General features: G+C 40.1%; 1 protein-coding gene across 6 annotated transcripts in view; it reads right to left on the minus strand.

Moving 5' to 3' along the window:
• Window positions 1-2,586: 2,586 nt before the first annotated feature.
• The window catches only part of LOC124245668 (integrator complex subunit 6-like), a 53,686-nt gene continuing 29,409 nt past the window's right edge, over window positions 2,587-26,863 (minus strand). For 3 of the 6 annotated variants that reach the window (XM_046673250.1, XM_046673247.1, XM_046673253.1), the window contains 11 exons: window positions 26,370-26,522; window positions 23,014-23,146; window positions 15,785-15,879; window positions 14,662-14,772; window positions 12,214-12,432; window positions 11,191-11,314; window positions 9,754-9,896; window positions 7,893-8,127; window positions 4,936-5,310; window positions 3,945-4,038; window positions 2,587-3,566 (listed from right to left, as the gene is read on the minus strand). In XM_046673250.1, coding sequence (XP_046529206.1) covers window positions 3,458-3,566; window positions 3,945-4,038; window positions 4,936-5,310; window positions 7,893-8,127; window positions 9,754-9,896; window positions 11,191-11,314; window positions 12,214-12,432; window positions 14,662-14,772; window positions 15,785-15,879; window positions 23,014-23,146; window positions 26,370-26,522 — 1,791 coding nt within the window. In that variant the 3' untranslated portion in view covers window positions 2,587-3,457. The remainder of the gene's footprint in view (window positions 3,567-3,944; window positions 4,039-4,935; window positions 5,311-7,892; window positions 8,128-9,753; window positions 9,897-11,190; window positions 11,315-12,213; window positions 12,433-14,661; window positions 14,773-15,784; window positions 15,880-23,013; window positions 23,147-26,369; window positions 26,523-26,863) is intronic. The other 3 variants (XM_046673249.1, XM_046673248.1, XM_046673252.1) reach the window with 3 other exon arrangements.

Below are 26,863 nucleotides of genomic sequence, written 5' to 3' on the forward strand. Positions count from 1 at the left end.
ATGGCTGCTCATATCCTCTGCCCATTTTTTGATCAGGTTGTTTGTTTTCTTCGTTGTTGAGATGTATGAGTTCTTTATATATTTTGGAAATTAACCACTTGTTGGATATATGGTTTGCAAATATTTTCTCCCAGTTGGTGGGTTGTCTTTTTGTTTTGTTCATGGTTTCCTTTGCCTTGCAGAAGCTTCTTAGTCTCATATAGTCCCATTTGTTTATTTTTTCTTTTGTTTCCCTTGCCTGGGTAGACATTGTATTTGAAAAGGTATTGCTAAGACTGATGTCTTTGAACCATGTTTTAGTTAGTTTGTTTGCCTGCCTGTCTCTCCAACATTGGAGGGCAGTGGTTTGCCCTATGTCCTTCCCTCTCTTACGGCTCCAAGAAGAGTTGTTGATTTTTCAGGCTGTTCAGCCTTTTCCTTGTTGGGATGAAGTGGCAACATCCAAGTTCCTTACATGCAGGACCAGAAACCAGAAGTCAGTAATTTTTAAAAAAACATTATTGCCTCTCATAATTTTGTATGTCAGGACTTTGAGCAGGGCTGAGAGGGGCAATCATTCTGCTCCATATGTGGCGTCAGAAGGCAGCTGGATTGTTCTGGAGCATTTTGTTGTTGTTGTCAATTACACATAGAATTTACCATTTTAAAATGGATAATTCAATGGCACAAAGTACCTTCACAATGCTGTGCAACCATCGCAGAACTGTTTCTAGGACTTTTTCACTATCCTAAAAGGAAACTGCATTAGCAGCCATTCCCCATTTCCCACCCCCACCCCTCCCCCTCACAACCAGTTATCTACTTTTTGCCTCTATGGATTTGCCAGTTTCTTGATATTGCATATAAATGGAATCATACAATATGTGCCCTGTTTTGTCTGGTTTCATTCACTTAGCATAATGCTTTCAATGTTCATCCTTGTTGTAGCATGCATTAGTACTTCGTTCCTAACAATGTATGAGGGTTCCAACTTCTCTACATCCTCAGCATTTGTTATTTTCTGCTTTTGATTGTGTCTATCCTAGTAGGTGTGAAGCACTATCTTATTGTGGTTTTGATTTTGCATGTTCCTAATGACTAATGATATTGAGCATCTTTTCATGTACTTCTTGGCCATCTGTATATGTTCTCTGGAGATATGTCTTTTCAAATTCTCTGCCTGTTTTTCCTTAGATTGTCTTTTCGTTGTTGAGTTGAAAGAACTCTTTTTATATTATGGATACAAGATGCTTACCAGATGTATGCTTTGCAAATATCTCCTCCCATCCTGTGGCTTGTCTTTTCACTCTCTTGAAAGAGCCCTTTGATGCACAAAAGCTTTTAATTTTGAAGTCAAATTATCTGTATTTTTCTTTTGTTGCTTGTGCTTTTTGGTGTCATATTTAAGAAACCATTGCAAAATCCAACCAAGGTCATGAAAGTTTCCTCAGGTTTCCTTCTAAGAGTTTTATGGTTTTAAGTCATATATTTCGGTATTGATTCATTTTTAGTTAATTTTTGTATATGGTATGAGGTGAGGGTCCGACTACTGTTACTGCTTCCTAGTTTGACTCCATTATGGCAAAGAAGATACTTTGTATGATTTCAATCTTTTAAAATTTATTAAGACTTGTTTTGTGGCTTACTATATGGTCAATCCCAGAGAATACTCCGTGAGCATTTGAGAAGAATGTGTGCCCTGCTGTTGTTGGGTGGGTGTTCTATAGGTGCCTACTAGGCCTAATCGGTTTATGGTGTTGTTCAAGTCCTCTGCTTCCTTACTGATCTTCTGACTAGTTGTTCTATCCATTATTGTGCTGAGCCTAAAGATTAGCCAGAGGAGAAATCTTACGGCCTTCTCAGGTCTTTTCTGACTCTGAGTCCTGCGCTGGGCAAGCACATGGTTTTCTGGATACCCAGGTATACTTGGGAGCATTCCAAAGCCCTTATTCTGTAAAGTATCTCACTCCCCAATGTTCCCTCCCAGGATGTTGGCATGTCTATTGCTTGCTGCCGGCAGCAGCAGCTTGTTCACTTGCCTTTCAATGATTTTGAGGCACATCCTCCACATAGCCACGCCTCCACCCTAAGAGAGTTTGGAGTTAGGTGAAACAAGAGCAATCCATCCCCTTGTGTCAGTCCTTCAGGGAGCCCCCCGGACAGGTTCAAACGGACGAACACAATTCCTTGGGAATAAGGTCCATTCTCCTCCCTCCAGAACCAGGAACCCCGACTTGGAACGCAGGCTGCCATCTTTAAGACCACAGCTATGCCAGAGAGGAGGGTGTGCAAGAATAAGTTAAAATGCCACAAAACTTTCCCATCACGTTCAACTTTTCTCCAGATTCAGCATGCACTTGGTTGTTGTAAACCTTTCACTATCTTCCAAAGTTCCAATAAACTTGATTCTGACCCTTTTTTCCAGTTTTCAGTGTTTCTGGAGAGGGATTGACCCCCAGAGTACCCTACTCTGCCATTTTCACCAACATCACTCAGTTCTGTGAGGGATGTCTGAAAATTTAAATTCTTATGTTACCATCTTAATTTAACAGTGTGCACTTTTTTCCCAAAAGGAATAACAAATCACAAGAAAGACAAAACTCGAAATTTCTTTAGTATTAATGAACTTGTGAAAATCAATAAAATGATTTATTTTATATATGCAAAGTCAAAATCTCTGTGTAGACTTAAATTTTTGCAAATTAATACAAACATGACAATACTGCTCCATATAAACCTTTGTATAAACATTAAAGGAAATATACACATAATTTTTTCTTTTAGTGCTTCCAAAGCACAGAATGTACAAGTCTACCTGAAGCCTTTCTGTCGCCACATGCAAGAACAAATGTCGGGGGTTGGGGCAGCCTCAGGTGCACTTGGTAAAGTCTCTAGACAAAATAGAAGAGAGTTGGAGGTAGATTGCTTGGTGACTCTCCCTGCCCCCGCCCACAGAGAAATAAGTTACCCGAATAGCAGCTTTCTTACTCTTTGATTCAAACTCTCCTGAATATTGCATGGTTTAAAAGGCACAACTAGGAATTGTTGAAAACTTTGTTCGGCACACACGAGATTACCAGTTGGATTCTGGACACTTATTCTTCCTAAAGGATGTAGCAAGAGCAGCAAGCAGCGCTCCACCTGCACGTGGCCCCTGGTCACCCAGGAAATGCCTGGAATGCCAAAGTTCAAATGAGTGAAGCCTCATCGCCCATGGCACGGCCGGCAGCGTTTACTGGAATTAACCTGCTGAATTTATAACATCACCTTCCTCAATGAAGAAAAGAAACAACGAAACAACAAACTAATCCTTTCGAAGAAAACTCTTAGGGCAAAAGCCAGCTTTTACTGTCAGAGAATCATAAAATAAAAAAGCTCCACAGCTTCTTCTTGACTAAAACATTCTAGGAAGCTTCAACAATATCCTGTTCCATCCTACAGCACAGACACTTGTCCTTTTTTCTCCTTGGCCTTTGCATTAACACGATGATCTGCTGTTGATGTGATTAACATTGTTGAGAAGGTAGTGGGAATCTATTTTTTCTAGTACCTTCTCAAGGTACTGAATTAAGACTCGTCTTTTAAACCTAAAAATAAAGAGAAATTTTATTAACCAAAAGATGCTTAAAGCACTTATGTGTAAGACCGTGTGCAGGGTACAAAGTGGAATTGACAGTTTACATGGGAATAGAAAATGTATCCTCACGTAAAGCTAGGGTTTAGTAAATACTACCAGTGCCAGTTGAGGGCCCGAGGCCGCCTCAGACTGTGGTGAGTCTAGAACGCTCCACAGACTTGGATGAATGAGTTGGACTCAGATAATATCAATCTCAATGCTTCTGGAGACAGCCTTAACTCCGAGGCAGGGCCACGGTTTGAGAAAAGCAAGGCAAAGCCTATTCCTCTGCCCATGCTGCCTTGGGCCCTACTGCTTAAAAAAATAAAGAGTTCCTCTTCATACCCACCTTGCAGCTTCCTTGATGGTAAATTCAACAAATTGTTTCTTGACTGCAAGAGGTCCTTGCACTCCTTCAAGCAAAATGAAAATTCTTTCATACTCTGAAGATATTAAAAAGAAAAAAACTTCAGTATTTTAAAAAATACGAATGGGAAGTAAAATTCAGTCTTTACACATCCTCAGTAAACATTCTTCATGGGTGGAAAGTTAGATATAGTTTGTATTTTAAACACTCAAATCAACACATCTGCACACATCTACTAAGGAAACTCTTGTAAACACTAAACAAATATGATAGGCTGAATAATGGCCCCCAAAGTTGGCCATGTCCTGATCCCTGGGGCCCATGAATATGTTGCCTTATATGGCAAAAGGGATTTCACTTTGCAGATGTAATTAAGTTACGGATCTTGAGATGGGGGATCATCCAGGTTTATGCATGTAGGCCCAAGGTTGTACTTGGCCCAAAGATCCTTACAGATGTAAGGCAGCAGAGTCAGAGTCAGAGAGAAAAGACGGAAAGATGGGAGCAGAGGTTAGAGAGGAGAGAAGCTGGTAACATTGCAAGCTTGAAGATGGAGGAGGGGCCATGAGCTAAGGACAGCAGGCAGCCTGTAGAAGCTAGAAAAGGCAAAGAAACAGGTTCTCCTAGAGCCTCCAGAAGGAACGCTGGCCTGTCAACCCCTTCATTTTAGCCCAGTGAAAATAACTTCAGAATTCTGACTTCTACAACTGCAAGATAATACAGTTTTGAGCTACAAGGTTTGTGGTCACTTGCCACAGCAGCAAAAGGAAACCATTACAATAAGTAAGGGGGAAAAAAGAGACAAAATGTGTACTAGGTTTTTTTAGTTAAAGCAAGAGGAATCACTTTAAATTATGTGAAAGCCCAACACTTCCCAAAAATGCACCCAAAGAGATAGCTTGAAACTATTCTGAATCATAGAAGGAGAGGGACCTCCCAATATATTGTTGATAGGTGTTCTTTCACTACTTACTTCGTCCAAATTTTCGAACTTCCTTCATTAACTGATGTTTTATATCAGCATTGATTCCTTGTGCCATAGCAGGAGTTATTTGCAATGTATTTGGCACAGCTCCCAAAGTAGACGTTACTGAGACCTTCTGATCATTTACAGAGATGCTGCAGTTTTTGGTTCCTCCCACAAGTGCATTACCACCAGGTTTGGGAATGAGGCCATCCTTCCTGAGACTAATGAAGTCATCAGACAGAGAATCCGATTGGTTGGGTGGAACCCCATCTCCCGCCATATTCATCAGCTCTGGTGCAGCAGATTTTGACAAGAAGCCATCTGGTGGGGTTTGACCATTTTCCGTCTTCTCCTCATGGACATCGTGAATGACAGTAACATCTGGAAATCAAATTAAGAAGTTGAGCTGTGAGGTAGGTGTGTTCTATCAACCCCACAGGCAGATCCTGGTGCTCCTCAGTTTTGAGGAAATTATTTGTTTCATAAAAGAAGAGGATGTACCAGATGGAGTCGGAGACCCCCCTCAAATTGAGCTCAGGAAGATAATACAATAAGACCACTTTTTTCTCTTCATGGCACTATGAATACACATGGAAACCAAGTAAGACGGCACAGCTAATAAACATCCTCAAATCCTGCACTCCTGGTTTAGTGGCAGCTTGTGCTTTACAAGCTGAAAAGCAGCAATTCTCACTTGATGTCATGATTTCTATAATTCACCTATAAAATGCATGCTTTACTGAGCTTGACACCAGATGATGTGGGCTGCCCTCAACCTCTCCCCTCTCTGCCTCAAAAGTTCTAAGAAAACAGAGGCAGCCGTTAGATCTGAAGGCTTTATATGCACTCCGTCACCAAAAATCCTTGTCTGTCTATGATTCTCATTATTCTTTTCTGTCAAAGAAGTGGGTTTCTTTTTACTCCAAGTCTGACACCTCTATTTCATTTCCTCATCTCCTCTGTGCCAGGCACTGTGCCAGGAGCTGGGGGATTGCCCAGGAACAAGACAGACAGAAACGATCCCTAGCCTTATGGCAACTCACATTCGCATGGGGATGTCAGACAGGAAGTGCACAAGGAGCAAGCAAGATCGTTACAGTCTGAATCCGTGTTAGGGAAGAAGTAAGCAGGGATGTGACAGACAGCAGGAGAGGGAGCCTCTATGGACCACGTGGTCCAGCAGGGCCTTCTGGGGAGACATCCTTTGGGCAGAGCTTGGAGGAGGAGAAAGAGCCGGCCTGTGCACAGGCAGAGGAAGAGTTCCAGGCTGCGGTAACAGCAAGCGCAGGGCCTGCAGGAGAGGACGAGCCGGGAACACAGAGCAAAGGACAGAGGCAAAGAGAGCAAGGAGGAGACCCACAGGACATGAGTTAGGAGAGGATGGCAGGGCCAAGATGTGCAGAGTTTATAGACTGTAGTAGGGAGTCCAGATTCTGTTCTGAGGATAGGAAAGTTGATGACGGGTTTTCAGGATGGACACGGCGTGATCTGATTTCTGTGGCGACACTATCACTCTGGCTGCAGGTCAAAAAATGGTTTAGATGAGGTGACGATGGGAAGCAGGGAAATCAGGTAAGAAGCTATTGGAGTAGCTTGGTGACAGCTGATGGCAGCCTCGACTGGAGAGAGAGAGAGAAACGGTGGGATGCAGGATTTATATTGGTCATCAAGTTGCCTGGACTTGCTAATGGATGGAAGTGATAAAATAAAAGAGAAATTATGGTAACTCTAAGATTTTCACCTGAACCACTGGGTAAAAAATAGTGCCAGGGGTGTGCAGGTGCCAGTGCACAATTGCTCGTGAGAGTGGATTGTGTTCAACTCTTCCCAATCTGGCTCAGTGACCTCACGCTGATAGCCTGACATCGATAACGCTGGCATTATTTACACTGGAAATCTGCAAGCATTACCATCCAGGGCTTCTCCACCCTCCCAACCCCACACCTGTGGGCAGTCGGCTGTTACAGCGTTACCAGCACACCACTGGATGGTGTTATTAACTGCACTGGGGAAGGCTGCAAGATGAGCTGTTTTGGAGAGAGGGAAGGTCAGAAGTTCAGCTGAAACACATGAAACCTACTGAGTTTTATATGTCTGTTAGACACCTAAGGAGAGATACCATGTCCACAGGTAAATTTGAGTCTGGAGTTTGGAGCAAGTTGTAGTCTAGAGGTATAAATATCCAAGGTGTTGACATGTACATCTTCTTTAAAGCCCCAGGCCTTCATGGGATCCCCTATGGAGAGACTGCAGTGACAAGGAGCAGATCCAGGATGGAGCCTTGCTGGGTCCCTGCATTATTTAGAAGTGGGAAGGAAGGGGAGAAACCAGAAAAAGAGGATGAAAAGGATCCCCTTTCTATGAAAGGGAAAAGAAAACCAGGAGTTTGTGGGGTCTGGGAACCCAAGAAAGTTTCCACAGAGGAGAGAGTGAACGACTGTGTCAAATACTGCTGAGAAGGAATGGCAACCTGTGGCAGACTGGGGACCCTGATGAGACCTGTTTCAGTGGTGTGCAGGAGGCAGGGCCGGACTGCACTGGAGCAGAGCATGAAGAGGAGATGAGGACACAGAGAGCGAGTGCAGACCCATCTTCTTATTGAGCCCATTTGCTCCTACTGCCTCGGGAACCTGCTTTATCATTCCGATGTGTGCAGCAATCCAAATGGGCACGTCTCATTAGGCCTTGCCCTGGCAAAGCAACCCTGCGCATATCTCCATTGCTTCATCTTGTGTTAACTACCATGTAAGTATGGATCTTCTCCCCGTTCACAGAGATTGAGAGCCTTGAAACAGGATCTGCTCCCCACAGGGCCCTTTGTACCTACCACATCGATGGTTTAGTAATGGATTACTTAATGAACAAGAACTGAATACAAAAGAAATGAATACAAAGGAAAAGAAAATTGTTTAGTGTCTTAGTCCTCTAGGAGCCATAAGGAAATCACAACCACTACTCTATACCTGTATGTACAAGGGTGGGTTTTATGAGGTTTGGATAAGATGGGAACCACGAGGCTGAGGGTGGTCCCTTTCCGCCCACATGGTTAGTTACAGTAGGTGGTGTTTGTGGTTTCCTCAACAGCAGGGACATACTCCGCCTTCTCTTAGATGACAGAGGACTGTTGGGTTCTCCAGGACGTTTCACTTTGTTTTGTGGCCCTGCTACAAACTCATCTGCTTCATCAATCATCATTCCCTGAAAAACATCAATGAACAAATTCCATTAAAGACGACACTGCAAGCACTCTTCCTAGGCATATGCAATCACGCGTTACATCACCAACAAAGGCCTTAATCATGGGCCAAAGATTTACCAGGCCCCGCACAGACTCTGTTCAGAAAATGCTACTCAATTTTAATCCAGTCTCAGTGGAACAAGGAGGAAACTGAAATATAAGGTGCTGTCCAAGGTCAAATCTAGTAGAATCATGACTAACCAGAAAGCTTAGGAAATAAGCAATTCTCATCAACTGAAATGGGCATAAACCCAGTTACCTTTCTGAAGAAGTACAAATGATTCCGAATCAACCCTTGCTAAGGGAAATAATTTCTTTCTGTGTGCTTTTGTGCTTTAAACTCATTAAGAAATATTGATTATCACCGTACAGAATGCTGCATGTAGATACTGAAGGGCAGGGAGATGGAAAATGTAATTCCCTTAACGGCAACCGCACAGAGATTCAAATATGTCCACCTTGGTGCTGGACAGAAAGGAGGGGGCTTTTCACTCTTGGGGACAGATAAAAGATGAGAGCCGGCAGTATAGGTTAGCTAAAAGCTGCCCTCATCCAAGGATAACCAAAGAATATGCACTCCATTATTTGAATAAAATCACGATAAATGGCTTCTCCAAGGCATTTTCCAAAGCAAAATAGTACAGAAAGGGGAAAACATATTCACTGAGCATTTACTACGTGTCAGGTAATGTTCTAAATGGCATACATGTGCTAACTCAACACTCCACAGAGCTCTGTTAGTTAGGTGTAATAATTATCCCTTGTACTACAATGAGGAAAACAAGACACAGAATGATTAAGAAAAACTCCAACTAATTGATGATTGGGGTGAGGTGGAATACTTTTCACAGTCTGGTTTGGTTACAGAAGAGATTACTGCATGAGTCTGCACCATAATACCAATGGTCTCCTCCAAGAGTGCAGACATAATCCCCATTCATCTCCATGCTTCAATGGTCAAGTCAGTCTATCTTACACATACACACAGACAGACACACACACACACTCATCTCACATTTAGATCTCTAGTAGGACGAGCCAAATAAAGCAACATCACCTAGTACTTCATATTTCAAGAGGAGCACTTCATCACTGTCTAGATAAAGCACTAGAGATCTGAATAATGGAAAGAGAGGAAATGAATGGCAATCTCAATATTAAAGGAATTAGTGTGTAGAGGTGGAAATGAATACAAACTCTGGAGCTGGAAAGATGTGGGTTCAAATCCTGACTCTCATCATCTGTGTCACTCAGGGTAAGCCATTTGACCACTGTGAGCCTTGATTTCTTTTTATTAAAGGGCAGATAGTAATACTCATCTGAATAACAGTTATGAGCATTAAATGTGACAATTTAAGACACCAGCTTCTACTAGGTACTCAATAAATGTCAGCTATTATTTGCTTCAACCGACACACTCTTGCATCAGGAGGCTCCTGCTTTCCACTCACAAAGAGCCCTGGATTCATATTTTATCTTTTAAACAAAGAGAAGGAGAACCTCTGATGTATATTCATCTTGCCAAGAAGAAAGGAATTATAGCACGAATATCACAATTTGGGCAGACATAGAAATAGGTATCCTACCTTCTTATCTTGTTTGAACGGATTGCCAAAAGTATGCAGTCTTTTTGGTTGATCTGGATCAATCTCTCGAAGTGGGGAAGCCAATGTCTTTAGGTATTCCTGATAGTTACCCATTTGTGCAACTGGAACACTATGAAGGGAATCTGCAAAATCGTCAGAGAAGAAACAGATGCTACACAGCTGAAGTGTATGGTCCTTTTGACAGGACATGATCAGAGTCTAGCTTAGCAATGTGTATCTTGGCATCCAATAGTCTAATATCTTGAATGTAGCATTCTAGGATCTAAAATCATCTCTCTTCATCCCACTCATTACTCAGTCTACCATCACTACTGCATACAAGCTCAAATCACTAGGCCAAGAGCAATTCCCTTACCTTTCAAACAAGGTTTGAGAATGGGCTGACATCTGTCATACGACCATCCCAACTCAAAACACCATATTTGTTCTGTGTTTCAAAGAGCCTAGGCTCCATGGTTTTCTCTTATCACCTAGAGAACCAAGCCTTACCCTCTTGGAGAATTTGACTAAAGCTATAGGCTCTCTTCTTAGAAAAGTCCCTCCTTTTCCACAAAACTTGGCACACTATTTCAGGAGGTTGGCCAGGCTAAAATTTGCTCATTTTAATGGTCAAATGACCATGTTTAAAATGGACAAAATGGGGGCCAGCCAGTGGTGCAGTGGTTAAGTTTGCACATTCCACTTTGGCAGCCCAGGGTTCGCCGGTTCAAATCCTGGGTGTGGACTTATGCATTGCTTGTCAAGCCATGCTGTGGCAGGTGTCCCACATATAAAGTAGAGGAAGATGGGCACGGATATGAGCTCAGGGCCAGTCTTCCTCAGCAAAAAGAGGAGGATTGGCAGCAGATGTTAGCTCAGGGCTAATCTCCCCCCGTCCCAAAAAAACAGATAAAATAAAGTAAAATTAAATGAACAAAATGGCAAAAGGGAGTTATACACTATCACCAATTATCCTGGACACTATCAGGTTCATTCTTTTCATGTAAATGAGGAATTCTGGAGTGAGTGCATCACAGTAGGCCGGGTGGGATAGCATTCAGGTGTGCGATTTCTAAAATCTGACAGACTTAGGTTCTGCAACTTTCCAACTCACCAAGCCTGGGCAAACTACCAAGATGCTCACTCTCAGTTCCCATGTCCATTAAATGGGCATAAAAACAGCAGCTCTCTCACGGGGCTGCGCTGAGGCTTCCAAGAGCTAAAGCACACTGATTAACATATTCACTGATTAATGCACCTTTTCCCTTAAGCCTGAGAACAATGAACTTGTGCCTGGGGCGATGTCAGGATTCAGTGAAAACAGGCATTCTAAACATTAAAGTATTGCAAAATAACCTACTCATTGTGCAATAAACACCTTTGTGTAAGTCACGCTTGACATTTTCTTAATCAACAAAAAGTACTTTCCTCATTTACCTTCATCCTGTCCGACAATAAACTTGTGTGTTTTCAGCAGATTGGATCTCATTCGAGTTAACTGGTCTAAGAGACCTCTACGTGGAATATCATAGGCATTTCTGTATGTCTGAGGTTTCAAATCCTATTTGAAATGAAACAAATAATTTCAGTCACTCCTGTGGCTTTTAATATAGAAACGTAATTCTTAACCCTCTTAAAATCCTAGTGAAGAACTCTACATTCAATACAATTGAATAGAGTAGAATTTTCCCAGTGGAAAATTTTCACCTGCTGGCCTTGTTCTGAATTCTAATACACCCACAAAGCACTAAAGCCACTGGGAATATCCTTTTTGAAGTATGTCATTTAAAACATCAAATCCTGATATTTATGCCTGCGGCAGCCTTGCAGGTCCACTGCTTGTAATCTATCCTCTGGTAGCCACGGAGGTGAGCTGCTGGGATCTCCCTCCTGGACGCAATGGCTGATCTTGTAAGGAGCGCAGTTAGCTGAATGCCTCCAGCTGCAAGGCCTTTGGGATCTCCTGCAGCACATGGGCAGAGGCCATGTTCTGCCCAGGCTGCTCCTTGCTAGTGACTGAGAAAGGTGGGGGTCGTCAGGGCCAGGTGAGTTCTGCCAACATGGACCTCCTCTATGGGAAATCTTGGTGCCAGAGATCCCTATCAGGCTGGCCAAGACTTTCTACAAGCTACACCCATGTCTGAGGCTCTTCATACCCATTCCTCCTTCGTTCCCCACTCCTCTCATGGATGCTAGATCAGCATTGCGGCCTGAAGGCTTCCCCCTCTTACTCCTCTTCCCTCTCCCTTTTCTCTTTCACAGACATTACCACCCCACAAACATATCGTGTACATTTAATCCCATATTGGCATCTTCTGGCAGGACAATTCCTAAACTGGCCCATTAATAACGATGAAGTCCAAAACAGGATGGTAATGATTTCAAAGCTAAAGTAATATGAAAGGCATAAACGTGTCAGACAAGTTCAAACAAATACAAACTGTTCATGTTACAATTTACCTTGTTTAAGAGCCCTACTTGGAAGCCAGCAAATTCTTTGGTATTCAGTTCTGTCAGTCTCGGCACAGTTTCCCCGATTATTTCTTTCAATAGTTTTCTAAAATTTTTACTGTGAGTCAACGACACGCCACCTCCAGAATGATTTTTCACTTTGATTCCAATTTCCTGGGGAGGTTTCTTCCCCACTGAGGCTAGTATTCGTTCTGACTCTAGTTTGGTCTAAAATGAAAGTACATAGTATGTTATGAAAAGATCTACACTGTCACTGTCGTTTTTACTACTTAAGAAAGACAATACTTTAAGAACCCCACAGAACAATTATCAATTGCAAATCACAGAAAAACGGATAATTAAACATTTTCCTGTGCTTCTCTGTACTACCACGGCAAATGGGGGGAGGCCTACAAAGATAAATAACAATAGATTTTTTTCTCTTGTCTAGTGTCAAAATTATGACTGAATCATGGAGAGAATGGAAACCATGGATAAGAATTATATTCACAGACATTTAAAATTACATTTTGTTACTAGAAAGTCTAGTCTAAATCAACATATTCATTTCAGATCCAGACATAAAGGAATTTATAAAGGCAAACTAGTGCTAAAATTCAGATTACATACTTTGGCATTATATCTGGAAAAAATTAAACTTTCTTTTTAATATTGGACCATCCAAAAAGAAAAGGGTTATTTCAATTAAAAAACATTACCAAGTAAACAATTTGTAATATGTACTCAATAAGTTTCTTATTAATAACAAAAAGTCCTCTTAATAGACATTATTATACCATATTGATAAATATTGCTTGAGAGTGTATTGTAGCAATATATTGGGCATATTTTGTGATTTACGTACATTCTGAGATGGTTCAAGGAACACTGGTGACACAGAGTTATTAAATTAGTAATTGGAGCTGCTATAAATTAGTAATAATCTTTTCTTTTTCTCTAAAAGATGGAATTCCACCAATGTCCAGTAAGCCCAAAATAATTTTGAATTTCTCGTGGTTTGATTAGAGATATTCATTAATTTTCCTCTACTTATTGTAATTAAGTATGTTTATTATCTTCTAAAAATATTAAGACATGAAATAAGGGATAAGAGCAAATGAAGGGTCTGTTTCCATAAAGGGTCCTCAAAGCTCATTTATAAAACTATACAAGCGATGTGCCCCAGAATATCCCAGAACCTGCATGAGTTTCAACTCTGTTCACTATTCTTCCTTGTGGTCATACCCTGCCGACACAGCCTTAAAGGCCTAAGGTAAACAGCAAATAAAAAAATATAAATCAATAGATCAATCAATAAATAACCAAAACAAAACATTAACAACAACAAAAATCTATTAGCAGAGAGGAAAAGGGGCTAAGGGGACACTCGGTAGATCAGAAATCTGTGTTTGCCTTTACTTTCTTTTGCATCTCTGAGCCCACTGGACTGGCAGGAACTGGTAAACTCCAGATCGTACTTAAGTTTTTGCCAGTTCCTAGCAAAGTGTGTCAGCATCCCAAATTGTGGAGTCATTTTTGTTCTTTAGTGAAATCTGACACTTTTCTGCTTACTACTCTGTTTTGTAAAGGCCCAACTTCTAAACATACCCAACTTGAAGCATTATAGTCACTGCAAATGCTCCAGACTGTTCCCTACCTGGGAATACATTTGTGCACGAGAAGAAAATAAGGCTGCTGCATTAATCTGTCATATAACATAACACATTTGTATGGCAGTAAAGCTCTAACTCAGTAGTTCTCAAACATTTCCATCCTGAAAGAATGGGCTAGGTAGAGGTGAGAAGTATGATAAGTAGGGGTGAGTGGAGGATGAGGTACTAATAGAGAGGGGCAGGCAAGGGACAAGGTGAATAATGGTGAATGAGGTGGGGGTATAAAGGGACAGATGGAGGGCAAGAAGAGAGGAGGTCGAACTCCACTCTTCAGGTCCCCTTGGGGCCTATCACCCTCCAGTTTGAAGAACACGGGTCTCATCTCCCCCTCTCCAAGAAAAAGCATATGGATATTTATTGCCTAAAAACTAATTTCAGGCAAGTCACTTCATCACACCATGCCTCAGTGTGCTGACCTAAAAAGGGGGGTGCTCTAGCCCAATGTGATTTGAGGAGAAACTAGGTTGAAGATAGACAAAATGTGACCCATGAGATAATTCTATTAAGCCTCTGCCCCTCTTAGGCCACAAAATATCAACCAGCTTGTGGGTAGGACAAACTGGCAAGCGAAAGGAGAAATGGCACAGCATCAAATGATACTGACAGACCCTTAACTGCAGTTTAATGGTGAAGCTAGAAGCCATAGAGAATCACATTATTACTAATCCATAAAGTGTAGAAATATATACACATTTAATTTGAAAAATTACAATTACACTAAAGAATAAGGAAATGCACTTCTGAGGGCAAAGGATTTTTGTTTGTTTGTTTTTACCAATACTACCTGTTGGCTGAGTTTTTTAAGGTAAGAGATAACACTGTAACTAAGTCCACAATCTAAATTATCTGATATCAGATTTGGAGCTCCCATCATCCTTAGTGCTTTCTTTAATGGCTATAAGGAAACAAAATACACAACAGTAAGAATAGAATAAATCTTAAAATACTCAAAGTTCAGTTATAAGGGGCAAAGGGACATGATTCATTTCTTAGAAGTCAAGGTGCTGCACATAAAACCAAACATGGAACATTAAAAAGTGGCAATGAAAGTAGTAGAGAGGTAAGGAGCAGAGAGTAAAACAATCAGAAGAGAGTGGGATAAGAAGAGCAAGGAATAGCAAATTCAAACAGGTCAATTGCTTTCAGTCTTAGTTCCCAAGTCAGAGAATCAGTTCACATTGCATTTGATTGCACACCCCATTCCTGCCATGGCAAAAACCAACACACCCCAATTTCTCCTCCCAGTGACACCAATGGTACCATTTAAGATTCTGCCTTTTCACCTCTAGAAACTTGGCTTAAAATTTACCACATCCACCTCTGAAACGATTTTGATCATCTTGATTTAAATTATATGACCAGTTCAAAATCATCATGAATATTTTCCTCAAATTGTAAGAACCCAAATGAGGTCAAGTAATTTTTTACTCTTTTGGATCTCCCCCGCCAGTGCCCCTACTTTATACTGTGTCTAGGACACATTTAACAGGTAACAAGTAAATATAAAGTCTTCAGAATTTCTTTTTTCAGAGGGAAACCCCATATTGAGAATTTCTAGAGTTAAAAAGGGAAGTTGATATAATGCATGAATCCAGACTTTTTCCCTTAAATTCCAAAATTACAATTACAATTTCATAATGTTTGTTTTAATAAGAGAAACATAGATGTGTTTTTATAAACATAACCATGGCAGTTAAAGGAAACAAAATAAAGAAAACAATTCTCTTTTGTGCCGCCATGACTTCTCCAAGCTCTTACACATAATTTGAGAAGACAATGGTGACACAAGTATTTCTAAATAAAAAGAACTATCTTATATCAGAGATAAAGTTTTTGGTTCATTGACATGTCTTGTGACAAGAATCATCATTGATACAGTTAATACATATATACATATAAATACATACTAATAAGTAGTATGGAGGCAGAGTTTTTAAGTAGTTGTCAAAAGCCTGTCGCCACTTCAGATTTGGCTTAAGCTTGTGAACTTTAAACAAGTCATCTGTAAGAGAAAACCAAATAAAATAGTATATTATTCCAGCCCTAAAGTCCAAGATCTAAATCAAGCAACCCACATCTATTATATCATTTCCCAGAAATCTCAAGTTTTAATTACATTAGATGAACCTTTCATTGCAGTTTATTTGATTGTCTTCCTTGGCACTATTTACCAAAATTATATATAGCATTTTTCTAGAAAATGAAATAAAAATTCTCAAGTTACATATTCTGCTTCTGTCTGTGGAACTACATAAAATATAATACTAAAACACTGGCTCTGATCTGTGTGAAATATTCTTCTGACTTGTTACATAATGGTAACTCTACTGTAGTAAATTGCACCCGAGGGGAAATCACTGGTGATGGTCACTGGTTGACGGAATATTTCTTTTATTTAAATAGAGGGCGTTAAAACAACAATAACAACAACAACAAATGAACTCATAAATACAGAGAACAGACTGGTGGTTGCCACAGGCAGAGGAGTGGGACAGTGGGCGAAAGTTTGAAGATGGTCAGATAGTATAAACTTCCAGTTACAAAATAATTAAGTCCCGGGGATGTAATGGACAGCATGGGGACTACAGTTAATAACATTGTATTGTGTATTTGAAGGCTGCTAAGAGAGTAGATCTTAACGTTCTCATCACAAGAAAAAAAATCTTAACTGTTGTGGTGATGGATGTTAACTAGATGTACTGCGGTGATCATTTCGCAATATATAAAGATATTGAATCATTATGTTGTACATCTGAAACTGATAATAATGTTATAGGTCAGTTACATTTCAATAATAAATAAATAAATAGATAAATAAACAGAGGGTGTATACTTTTTGCTGAAAGTCACGGTAAGAGACTTTACAAAGTATATGAGAACAAAGACCAAGCCTCTAACGTCAGGGCAATGATGGCAAGCTCTAAATCATGTTTTGGATTTTCCTTAATCAGTCTATAGTCTGTTTAGCTGTATTTCCCCCCTATTCATTCCTTTGAGTTCAATGGTCAGGGATTTTGAACCAAACTTTGGATCTCTCAATGTTGGTTAACAATTGGGTGATGGCGCTAGTAAAAGGAAGTAGAGATGTTGAAGTTTAAAATTCCATCCAATCAAATACATTTCTTTTTTTTTTTAGATGGTAAAGTACTATTTTTTTTCAATTTATATTATATTTTATTTTATTTATTTATTTATTTAATTTTTATTGTTTTGGATGTAAATCATATTTCAAATTCTGGATACATTACATCATGTTCACCCCCCGAACACTAATTATAGTGCATCCCCTCACATGTGACCCTAATCACCCCTTTTGCCCTCCCCCCTCCCCAATGGTAACCACCAGTCCAATCTCCAATGCTATGTGTTTTTTTTTTTTTTTGTCGTTTTTATCTTCTACTTATGAGTGAGATCATATGGTATTTGACTTTCTCCCTCTGTCTTATTTCACTCAGCATAATACCCTCAAGGTCCATCCATGTTGTCACAAATTCAAATACATTTCTTGAATGTCATGTGCATTAATACAACTAAAGATATTTTCCTTAAATAAGCAGATACCTCCATCTTTTCACACTTAAATGTAATTATTTTAATAATCTAAATGCATTATATACGCTATATGAAAATTTCCAAAACATCTCTTTATTTCTGCTGAGGGTAAGAAAAAATATTTTTCTAATATAATAATTCAAAATTGATAGCCCCATTGACATGAACTTGCCACACTTACTATAAATACCAAAAACATTGTAAGTTCATCCACTATTTTATTTCTTCAGGTGTTATTGGCTCTTATTAAACAAAATGCTTTACTTCCTGGGAGAAAACCATCCCTATGTCACATGCATAACTTCTCTACAAGTAGGGCTATTCTTTGAAATTCTGAATTACTGTACTTAAGGAAAGCGACTACATATTTTCTTCCTTTTACGGCTATAATAAATGATTCATTCCTGCTGAAACTAATTTAAATGAATTTACAAAGTCATAAAATGTAGGTCTTTTGTTCTTTCGGTACAAGGTAGAAAGAACAAAGGAAAAAGGGATCTGAAGAGATTTCTGGCTCACTGTAGCAGGCAAGTCCTTTAAAGACCATTCATATTTTGACAGAAAGGAACAAGAAATCGGGGAAACATTGTTATACTGCGTCTTTATGTGGAGTCTGTTGAGAATTAGGCAGATTTTGGAAACTGACAAATTTAAATACCACAAGACTGGAGAGACATTTAGATATAAATAGATTAGATAATGAGAGTCAATAACAGTCTTAATATTTCTAACAATGCCAATTGCAATGATTCCACCCAGGAGCCAATTTAGTCTAATTATTTCTTGTCAGATTTTTTTTTAACAGGGGTAGGAGGAAGAAAGAAAATCTCCCACAGTCTAGATGAAGGGTGGAGAGCTATTAGGGTGACACTGCTTTAGTCACTATCTCTGTAGCTCAGAAAATTATTTCCATGGTATTAGATTTCCATTCACATAGAGTCTCGAGGATGGTGCAGTAAAGATATCAGAAATAATCAGCAATCAACATTTGAAGGATGAAGAGATGAGAGTGCAGAAGAGAGTCAAATGATACTGCCAACACCTCAAAAACTACTGATAATTTCTCTTCCAGTTCCTTTCTCCCCATTGCCAGCTTCAAAGAGGAGGAAGATGTGGGTTTGAGTCCAAGCTCAGCCACACACTTAGCTGAGCGAGCTGTGAGAAACCACTTCACCTTTTTGTGCCTCCATTTCATCTATGAAGTCGGTTTAATGCTAACCGCCTTACCACACGGGATTGTTCTGAGGAATTAGATTACGTACACGAAAACACTGTATAAAATGAAAAAAAAGGTGTAAGCTATGAAGCACCGGATATCTGGTGATTAACACACATTAAATTATCCTCTTTCTATTATTCTCTTTTCCTCCTCTTGACTATAACTGGTCTTAATATGGAGCTGAATTTTATTTTTTACACAAGTCTCCAGTTAATTAAAAAAAATAGGCGAATTGACTGTGGTATAGTTAAGAAAAGAAAAAGAGAAAAGTTGCTACAAATGCCTTAATTTCTGTAGTTATTGGCCCTTGATAGAAAAAATAATTTCCTAATTGAGAGAGAATCTTCTCGCCAACTGCGATAATCTGGTTACCACTCGAATGACGTGATGCTTATGGATCCAGTTAGGCCTCGCTTATCTATCCCAGGCAAGTTCTAGTACTTAAATAATTAAACCTTTGTTAACTATTTTTGATGGAAATCTTGAGTGAATAAAGAGGAAACAGAGGCCGCCTTTATGAGCAGTTATTGTAACATGCAGTAACATGGTGATGTTTCCGGACATTGTGAAGTGTGTGTGACTGAACTTGCCTTTTTACTAAATGCCTTGCCCACTAAAACTGTAAAACCGTCCTATATCTTTATATTATATCCTTAATATGGAATAGCAGTGTCCTTAAGAGCTACTAAGATAACATAGCTATGAATAATGACAATAGTAATAAGACCACTCATAGCATTATCGAGCACTTACTATCTGCCAGGTGAGTTCTATGCAATCTAACTGTATCAATTATTTAATCCCATCTAAATCCCTTGGAGGTAGGTACTATCACTATCCCCACTTTACAGATGAAATAACTGAGGCACAGAGGTTAAGTGTCTTATCCAAGGTCACAAAGCTAGCAAACAGCAGAGCTACGATTCATACCAGGGCAGCTAGGCCCTACAGTCCATACTCTTAACCACTATGGAGGCCACACAACCCAGAAAGTGGCGTAATGGTGGAAATGTTGAGAGTGTCTATTTCAGAGCCTCAACACAAAACCCAAATTTGGGATTCAGAGGCACAAGGAGCTCCAGCCTCAAAGGGTGTGAAAAGCCCTATGCTCCTTGAAAGACAGGTTATAGAAAAGCCTGCAAATGGATATTTGAAGCCAAAGGGCAGAGTGGGAACTGAGTCAAGGATGAGATGGCCTTCAAATGGATGTGTGCGGTTAGGGATGGAGGAAGAATCAAGGATGCCTCTGGGGTTTCTGATTTGGGATGTTTGCAAAGGGACGGTGATGCTCTAGGCAGGGTTGGATTCTCCGTGTAGCAGGTTAAGGAGGACCAGGGACAAATGTCATACATGCCTCTCAGGTGACAGAAGATATTTCATAAAGAAGAGGAACTTGGCATTTGAAGGATAGAGTGATACAGACTAAGAGATGACCAGCAGGACAGTGCCAGGATTTGACCTTACATAGTACTGTGGAGTCTGGGCATGGGCAGCATGTGGCAACTCAGGCACAGAAGGTCTTAGGCAAAGGAAGAACTGACTGCTTCCTCCTAAGCATTATGCCAGGTCCACATCTGACCTCTAGGACTTGCAAGATCAGCAAAGGTCAAGTTTATACATCTCAGGTAAAGTGCTATACATCTCAATTTCTAATGGGAGACCAGATACACTAGTAAGGGGCATTGTCATATAATAATTTAGAAGGCAGGCTGAGTTTAGACTAAAGGTGAGATCCTGGAATTCAGCCCATAATAGTTCTATAGAACTTTTCCACCGCCCTGCAATAATGAGGCCGCCCTCCACCCACATGGTGTCAGTGGAGACCATGTGGGGAAGAGTAGTAAAAAACTCCTACTTGTCCCAGCCAGGGAGGTACCATTTGAGAGAGGATCCGGAACTCCCACCCCCACATAGCAATAACAAGGAACCCCCTCCCTTTCAGTGTCAACAGAGGCCAAGTGGGGAACCTGGACTTCTACCCACTCCTGGCACTAATGAGGCAGTACCTCGCAATCTCTGCCAGAGGAGTGTGGGAGGAAGCCAGCTAAAACAGAAGGTTTCAATAAGATCCAGAGACTCATAACATACTACTGAAAATGTACAGGTTTCAACTGAAAATCACCCATCACACCAAGAACCAGGATGCTCTCCAAACAAATTCAACAAGACAATCAAGAGACGCCAACACTAAAATGACAGAGATGTTAAAAATATACAATAAAGATTTAAAAAGAGTCATCATAAAAAATGTTTCAACAAGCAATTACAAAGAGGCTTGAAACAAACGAAAAAATAAAAAGGCTTGGCAAAGAAATAGAAAGTAAGAAGTAGAAGATAGAAAGAAGAACCAAATGGGAATCTTAAAACCGAAAAAGACAATAACCAAAATAAACAGCTCAATGGATGGGCTCAAAAGCAGAATGGAGGGGACAGAGGAAATAATCAGTGAGCTGGAAACTAGAACAATAGGAACCACCCAATCGGACTAACAGAAAATAGACCCCCCCCAAAATGATCAGATATATAATTTTCAAATTGTCCCCACTCCATATGTTGCCTTTTCATTCTGTTGATTGTGTCCTTTGATGCACGAAAGTTTTTTTTTTTTTGTAATTTTTTTTTTGAGGAAGATTAGCCCTGAGCTAACATCTGCTGCCAATCCCCCTCTTTTTGCTGAGGAAGACTGGCCCTGAGCTAACATCCATGCCCATCTTCCTCTACTTTTTATGTGGGATGCCTGCCACAGCATGGCATGCACACAGCGGTGCCATGTCCACACCCGGGATGTGAACCGGCGAACCCCAGGCTGCTAAAGCTGAACGTGCGAACTTAACCACTGTGCCACTGGGCCAGCCCCATGAAAGTTTTTTAAGTTTGACCATGTGTTTATTTTTGCTTCTCTTGTCTGTGTTTTTGGTGTCATCTCTCTCTCTTATTATTTCTTACACCTGCATTTGACTCTACAATTATCTCAAAATAAAAAGAGTACTTAAAACATGGAAAAGAATACTAACAGTCAAGTAAAGAGTATCAAGTCTAAACCTTCACTTTATCATTGTGAAAACTGAGGTCATAAAAGTATATTTAAGAAAAAGTGGTAAATAAATCCACAACATACAAGTACTTTTTTATTGGTAGTCTCATTCACCTGAAAGACATCACCTATATTTTATATCAGCGACAATCACCTCTTAGAGGGTATTTTTAGATTGGACTTCAAAATAAATAGGCTATCTCAAATAATCATGCTAACATATTTATGATGACCCGTTCTTAACCTTCTTAACCCGCAACATTTAAAAGAATTTCTTTTTCAGTACATTTAATACATATAGCATTTGCAGCACTAAAAATCTTATGCTCTCAAGGACTATATTAAAACTGAGCAAAAATTTGATCCTTTTCACAAAAACTAAGAAATCCCACCAAATAAAACTGTCCACAACTTTACAACTAGAAGGATAGCACGTGGTACTGTATTTCTCTAAACAGATGTGGCTCTTTAAATGAGAAAAAGTCTCCACACACATTTTCAGTGATATCTGAGTAACAGCTTCTGGAGTTGCTCCTTTTAGAACTTTGCCATGGAAACCACAGCTTCCACAACTCCAGTTATCACAGAGTTTACTCTTGTACCTATTTCCTAACTTGCTACTCTGCCTAAAACAGATGCCTCAAGAGCATTTTTTCTAAAGATTGGCACCTGAGATAACAAATGTCGCCAATCTTCTTTTTTTTCCTCTGCTTTTCGTCTCCAAAGCTCCCCAGTACATAGTTGTATATTTTAGTTGTGGGTCCTTCTAGTTGTGGCATGTGGGACGCCGCCTCAGCATGGCCTGATGAGCGGTGCCATGTCCGCGCCCAGGATCCGAACCGGCAAAACCCTGGGCCAATGAAGCGGAGCACGTGAACTTAACCACTCGGCCACGGGGCTGGCCCCTAAGAAGATTGAATATTCTTTTGTGGAAAAATAAATGCAAGCCCGTAGCCCGACAGAAGCCATATATTCTGAAGAAAGCCACCAGATTCTTGGAGCTTTAATCCCAATCAACGGTATTTTTTGGCCTCAACCAGTCTAAGAAAAAGCCAAGTGCACTTAAAACTGGGTGACAGCATCGGAGCCTGCAACGTAAAGAACAGCATAAGACCACACACCAGAGGTTGTCTCTTCTGTTTGACATAAAAATAACAAGAGGGAAATGAACAAAACAGAGAACAGTATGCAAATTCTATCCTTTTTAGGCTTTCATACATCCTGATATCAATTACTCTTTGACTACATTTAAAATTAGTCCGCTATCTATTTTTCATTTTTCTTGATTAAATGATGATTAAAGATGATTAAATGGCACATGCTTTACTTACCTAAAAGAGGGAGTAAAACTGGGTAGTTGTAGGGCATCACAAAGAGGTTGACACAAGTCAAAGTGGTACTGGCTTTTAAATAGCCAAATGGATATCCGAGTTCATTGTATTTTCCACTGCTAGTAACAAATACCTGAGAAGAACATGAAGAAATGCAGTTACGACAATAAGAGTTGTATGTAAAGCCAAACTCGCAGCCACATTATGCAGTGATATATCTATGGTGCAATTTAACTGCATGCAATTTAAAAATGGGAAGAGTGTTTTTAACCTATGGGTACGTCAAAATACGTCATACTAAATAAGAACGTTCGGATTGCAATTCTTTTATAAATTCTATTCAGAAATGAAACTGTATTATGCAATAACCATTCAGAGACTACAGGCAACATCAACAACACCCAAATATTTACTTGGTTAGCATGTGGAAAAGAAGGCTGACATACGGCTAAGCAATACCAGTCATCAAAACAAACTGACTTCTCAAAAGAACAAGTAGTGACCAGAGCGGGGACTTTTAGGAAAACGGAACATGGTCCCACGAAAACACAGCCCGTCTAAAAGACCATGCTGACACTCCTCCTGCGCTACTATGAAGTCTTGGGGTACTTCCCTTTGATGCCCCATTCCCCTCCCCATTTATTCATTTTTCACCCAATAAATATTTATTAAGTAACCTATGATAAGGCAGGCACTGGTGCTAATTATTTTGAGACAGCAAGGAGATGCTTTGGTTCAATTTGGAAGGCATTTTCTCTTGTAAATTATGCTGGAAGAGCAAACATTCAATAAAGATTAATGTTTTAGGGGCCGGCCCCATGGCCGAGTGGTTAAGTTCGCGTGCTCCGCTGCAGGCGGCCCAGGGTTTCATTGGTTCGAATTCTGGGCGTGGACATGGCACCGCTCATCGAGCCACGCTGACGCGGCATCCCACGTGCCACAACTGGAAGGACCCACAACGAAGAATATACAACTATGTACCGGGGGGCTTTGGGGAGAAAAAGGAAAAAAGGAAAACCTTTAAAAAAAAACGATTAATGTTTTAATTAATCTTATTGGAATTGATATTCCTGATTTGATATCTATTATCTTGTCAGGTCTCATACACTTGATATGCTGTGCTGGAGTCCTCTAGCTACCACGTTTTCTCTCTGTTCCGTGTTCACTCCTTGGTCCAAATCAGGGCATCAGTACATACTTCTACGGGCCCAGACCTTTGCCTTTTCCAAAGTCCTTAAGCAGGATCATTTAAGACAAAAGTCAAACCCTGAGGGAAACAGAATCCATCTACCATGCTAATTCTTGGTACCAGCAGTATCATCTAGCAGGTCACTAAATTCTTGCTATATTCAGTTATAGCTAAAGATAAATCTTTTCTACGTAATTTATGACTCCACAGAACAATGAGTTGTGCTAAAACATGACTCATCTACTAGATCTGATGTCTTAATTTGAACCTTCATAGAAACAGACAACTGAAATAAAACACTTTGGATTTCCCGCTATTTCCTAAGTGTATATAATAAAAGAGGGGAAAAAACCGTCATAAAGGATAAAAAAAAACACATAGCCATCAAGGGTCAGACCTATGATGCCCATGAAAGGAAATGCACTGGGTTTTTGTTCCTCTCTCACTCCTTTTCACTCTTTCTTCCCTCCTTCTCTTCCTTCCTTCCCATAAGCCCCTTGTACAGAATTTGGGGGTTCCAAGGGATCATTAGAGCCCATCTTGTCTAGAGAAAGTTAAGCGTCTGGTCCAAGACCACATAATTGGTGGCCAAGCTAGGGTTAGAATCCAGTCTCCATTATGATTTTGCCAAATTTCCTGGCTCCTGACTCATCTTATTCTTTTTCACTCCCACTAATTTATCGTATTAAAACTACTCTAAACCAAAGTAACATAAGGTAGAGGAGGAAGCCATATGGCACGTCTGAGGGATGGTGCAGGGAGCAAAGACAGAATTTCTTAAGTTTCTTTGGAGAAGATTTACAAGGAATGTGCCATATAGAAAAGAGGGTTTATTTTAAGGGAAAAGCATAATTTGTAATTTTATTTGCTTTTATTGCAAATTTTTTTCAACCCATAAATTCAATCCTCCTATCTTGATTTTAAGTTAGCATTCTATGATCCATATCTCTACATTTCTAGTACATTTTGGTGTATTTTATTAAAATATAAATATACATTCAAAGAAGTGCATGAATTATAAGTGTATAGCTCAACGAGTGTTCACAAAGTGAGAGTGCATGTATCGTCAGCACCCAAATCAAGAAAGAGAACATGACCACAGACTCCCTCATGTCCTTTTCCGGTCACTACTCTACACACCCGAGAGAAGCCACTAGCCTGACTTCTAACAAAGTCAGTCATTTTTACCTCTTTTTGAATGTATATAAAGTAGAATCATACAGTATGTGATCTTTTATGTCTGCCTTCTTTCGTTTGATATTCTATTTCTGAGACTGTTCTATTTCTTTCACTTTTACATCCTTGCCTTAAGTCTGTTCCTTTTTTCCTACCCAGTTTTAGCATCGTAGGAGAATTCAAGGAGCTTAAAGACAACTAGTAGCAACAGTCTCACATTTGGGGATGAAACAGATGGCAGTCTGAAAGCGTTCCTTGTGTAAATAGAACCTAACCACTATTGATTGCTATATGGCGCTATGGTTTAGAAATAGAACAAACATCCTTAACGTATAGGACTTCCTTATTATATCCAAATAAAAATGCTGTGACTGCCATGTCTGGATTTTTACAAACTGAAATCCAAAGGTGAGTCTGCTAACAAATCAGCAAGCCCTCTGGCTGAAGTCTAACACTTGGAACAGCCAGCGTGTGTGCATTTGCCTCATCCAAGTAAAATCTCCACTCCACACCCAAATGTGGTTTGTACTACAAGAAGAAGGGTTGGATCACATTACACGAAGACACAAAGTACTTTTAGGGCTTATGTTTTTTTGTCGAAAATCTCTTGTACTTCTAATCTGTCAAGTTCACACTACGGGCTGAGAACCTTGCTTCAGTTGCAGAGCCATAGCTGAATAGAGTTACATCCTTTAGGTTAGGGGTTCTTAAGCTGGGGTCCCTGGACAGCCTTCAGAGGAGTCCTCCAAACCCTCAGATACACAGGTTTCATCAGATTCCACTGACTTAAACGGCATTGCACAGGAGGCTAAGGATTCATATCAGTCTGAAATGATTTGCTTGGCCCCATTGCTTATTTAATAGCATTTGTGAGAAACATTATTAACAGACTCAGCCTAGTTATTCCCAGATTAAGCTTTGAAACTTCTTAAAACAATTCCCAGATCCCAGAGTGGTTACAGACATTTGGTTACCAGGTAAGGATAAGTACCTGCCAGCAGGTATGTGGAGACTTTCGTTCCAGGATGTACTGAGTTAAGGGTGAAGGTTCAAGTTCATATTTGTCAAAGGGAAGTTTGTCTATTACCATTGGCTCACAATCTACACAGGAGAACCTCACAATAGGATGAGATGTTCGTGGAGGCTAAAAAACAAGAAGGGAAAACATGGTCTGTTATCAAGTGAGCTCTCATTCCTGACAATTCTGCAGCCCCTTTTTATGTTCTGTTAAACCATCACTGAGATGCAGACTAGTGTTTTGAGAAAGAAGGCTTCTGATCTCTAGGCACCACCAATGGCTTCCATGGGGCAAGGGCACTCAAGTTCTTTATCTCTGCCATCTACTCGGCACTGGGAAGAGGAAAGGTAAATTCTAACACTCATAACTACAATTTCAGTGAAGTGAAAAGTAAAACTGCTTTGAATATGTTTAAGAAGTAGTTATGATCCGCAGGATGAACTCTGAATTTCAGATCCACTTTGCAA

Source organism: Equus quagga, chromosome 10 (assembly GCF_021613505.1).
Source record: "Equus quagga isolate Etosha38 chromosome 10, UCLA_HA_Equagga_1.0, whole genome shotgun sequence".
In the NCBI taxonomy this organism is placed as follows: domain Eukaryota; kingdom Metazoa; phylum Chordata; class Mammalia; order Perissodactyla; family Equidae; genus Equus; species Equus quagga.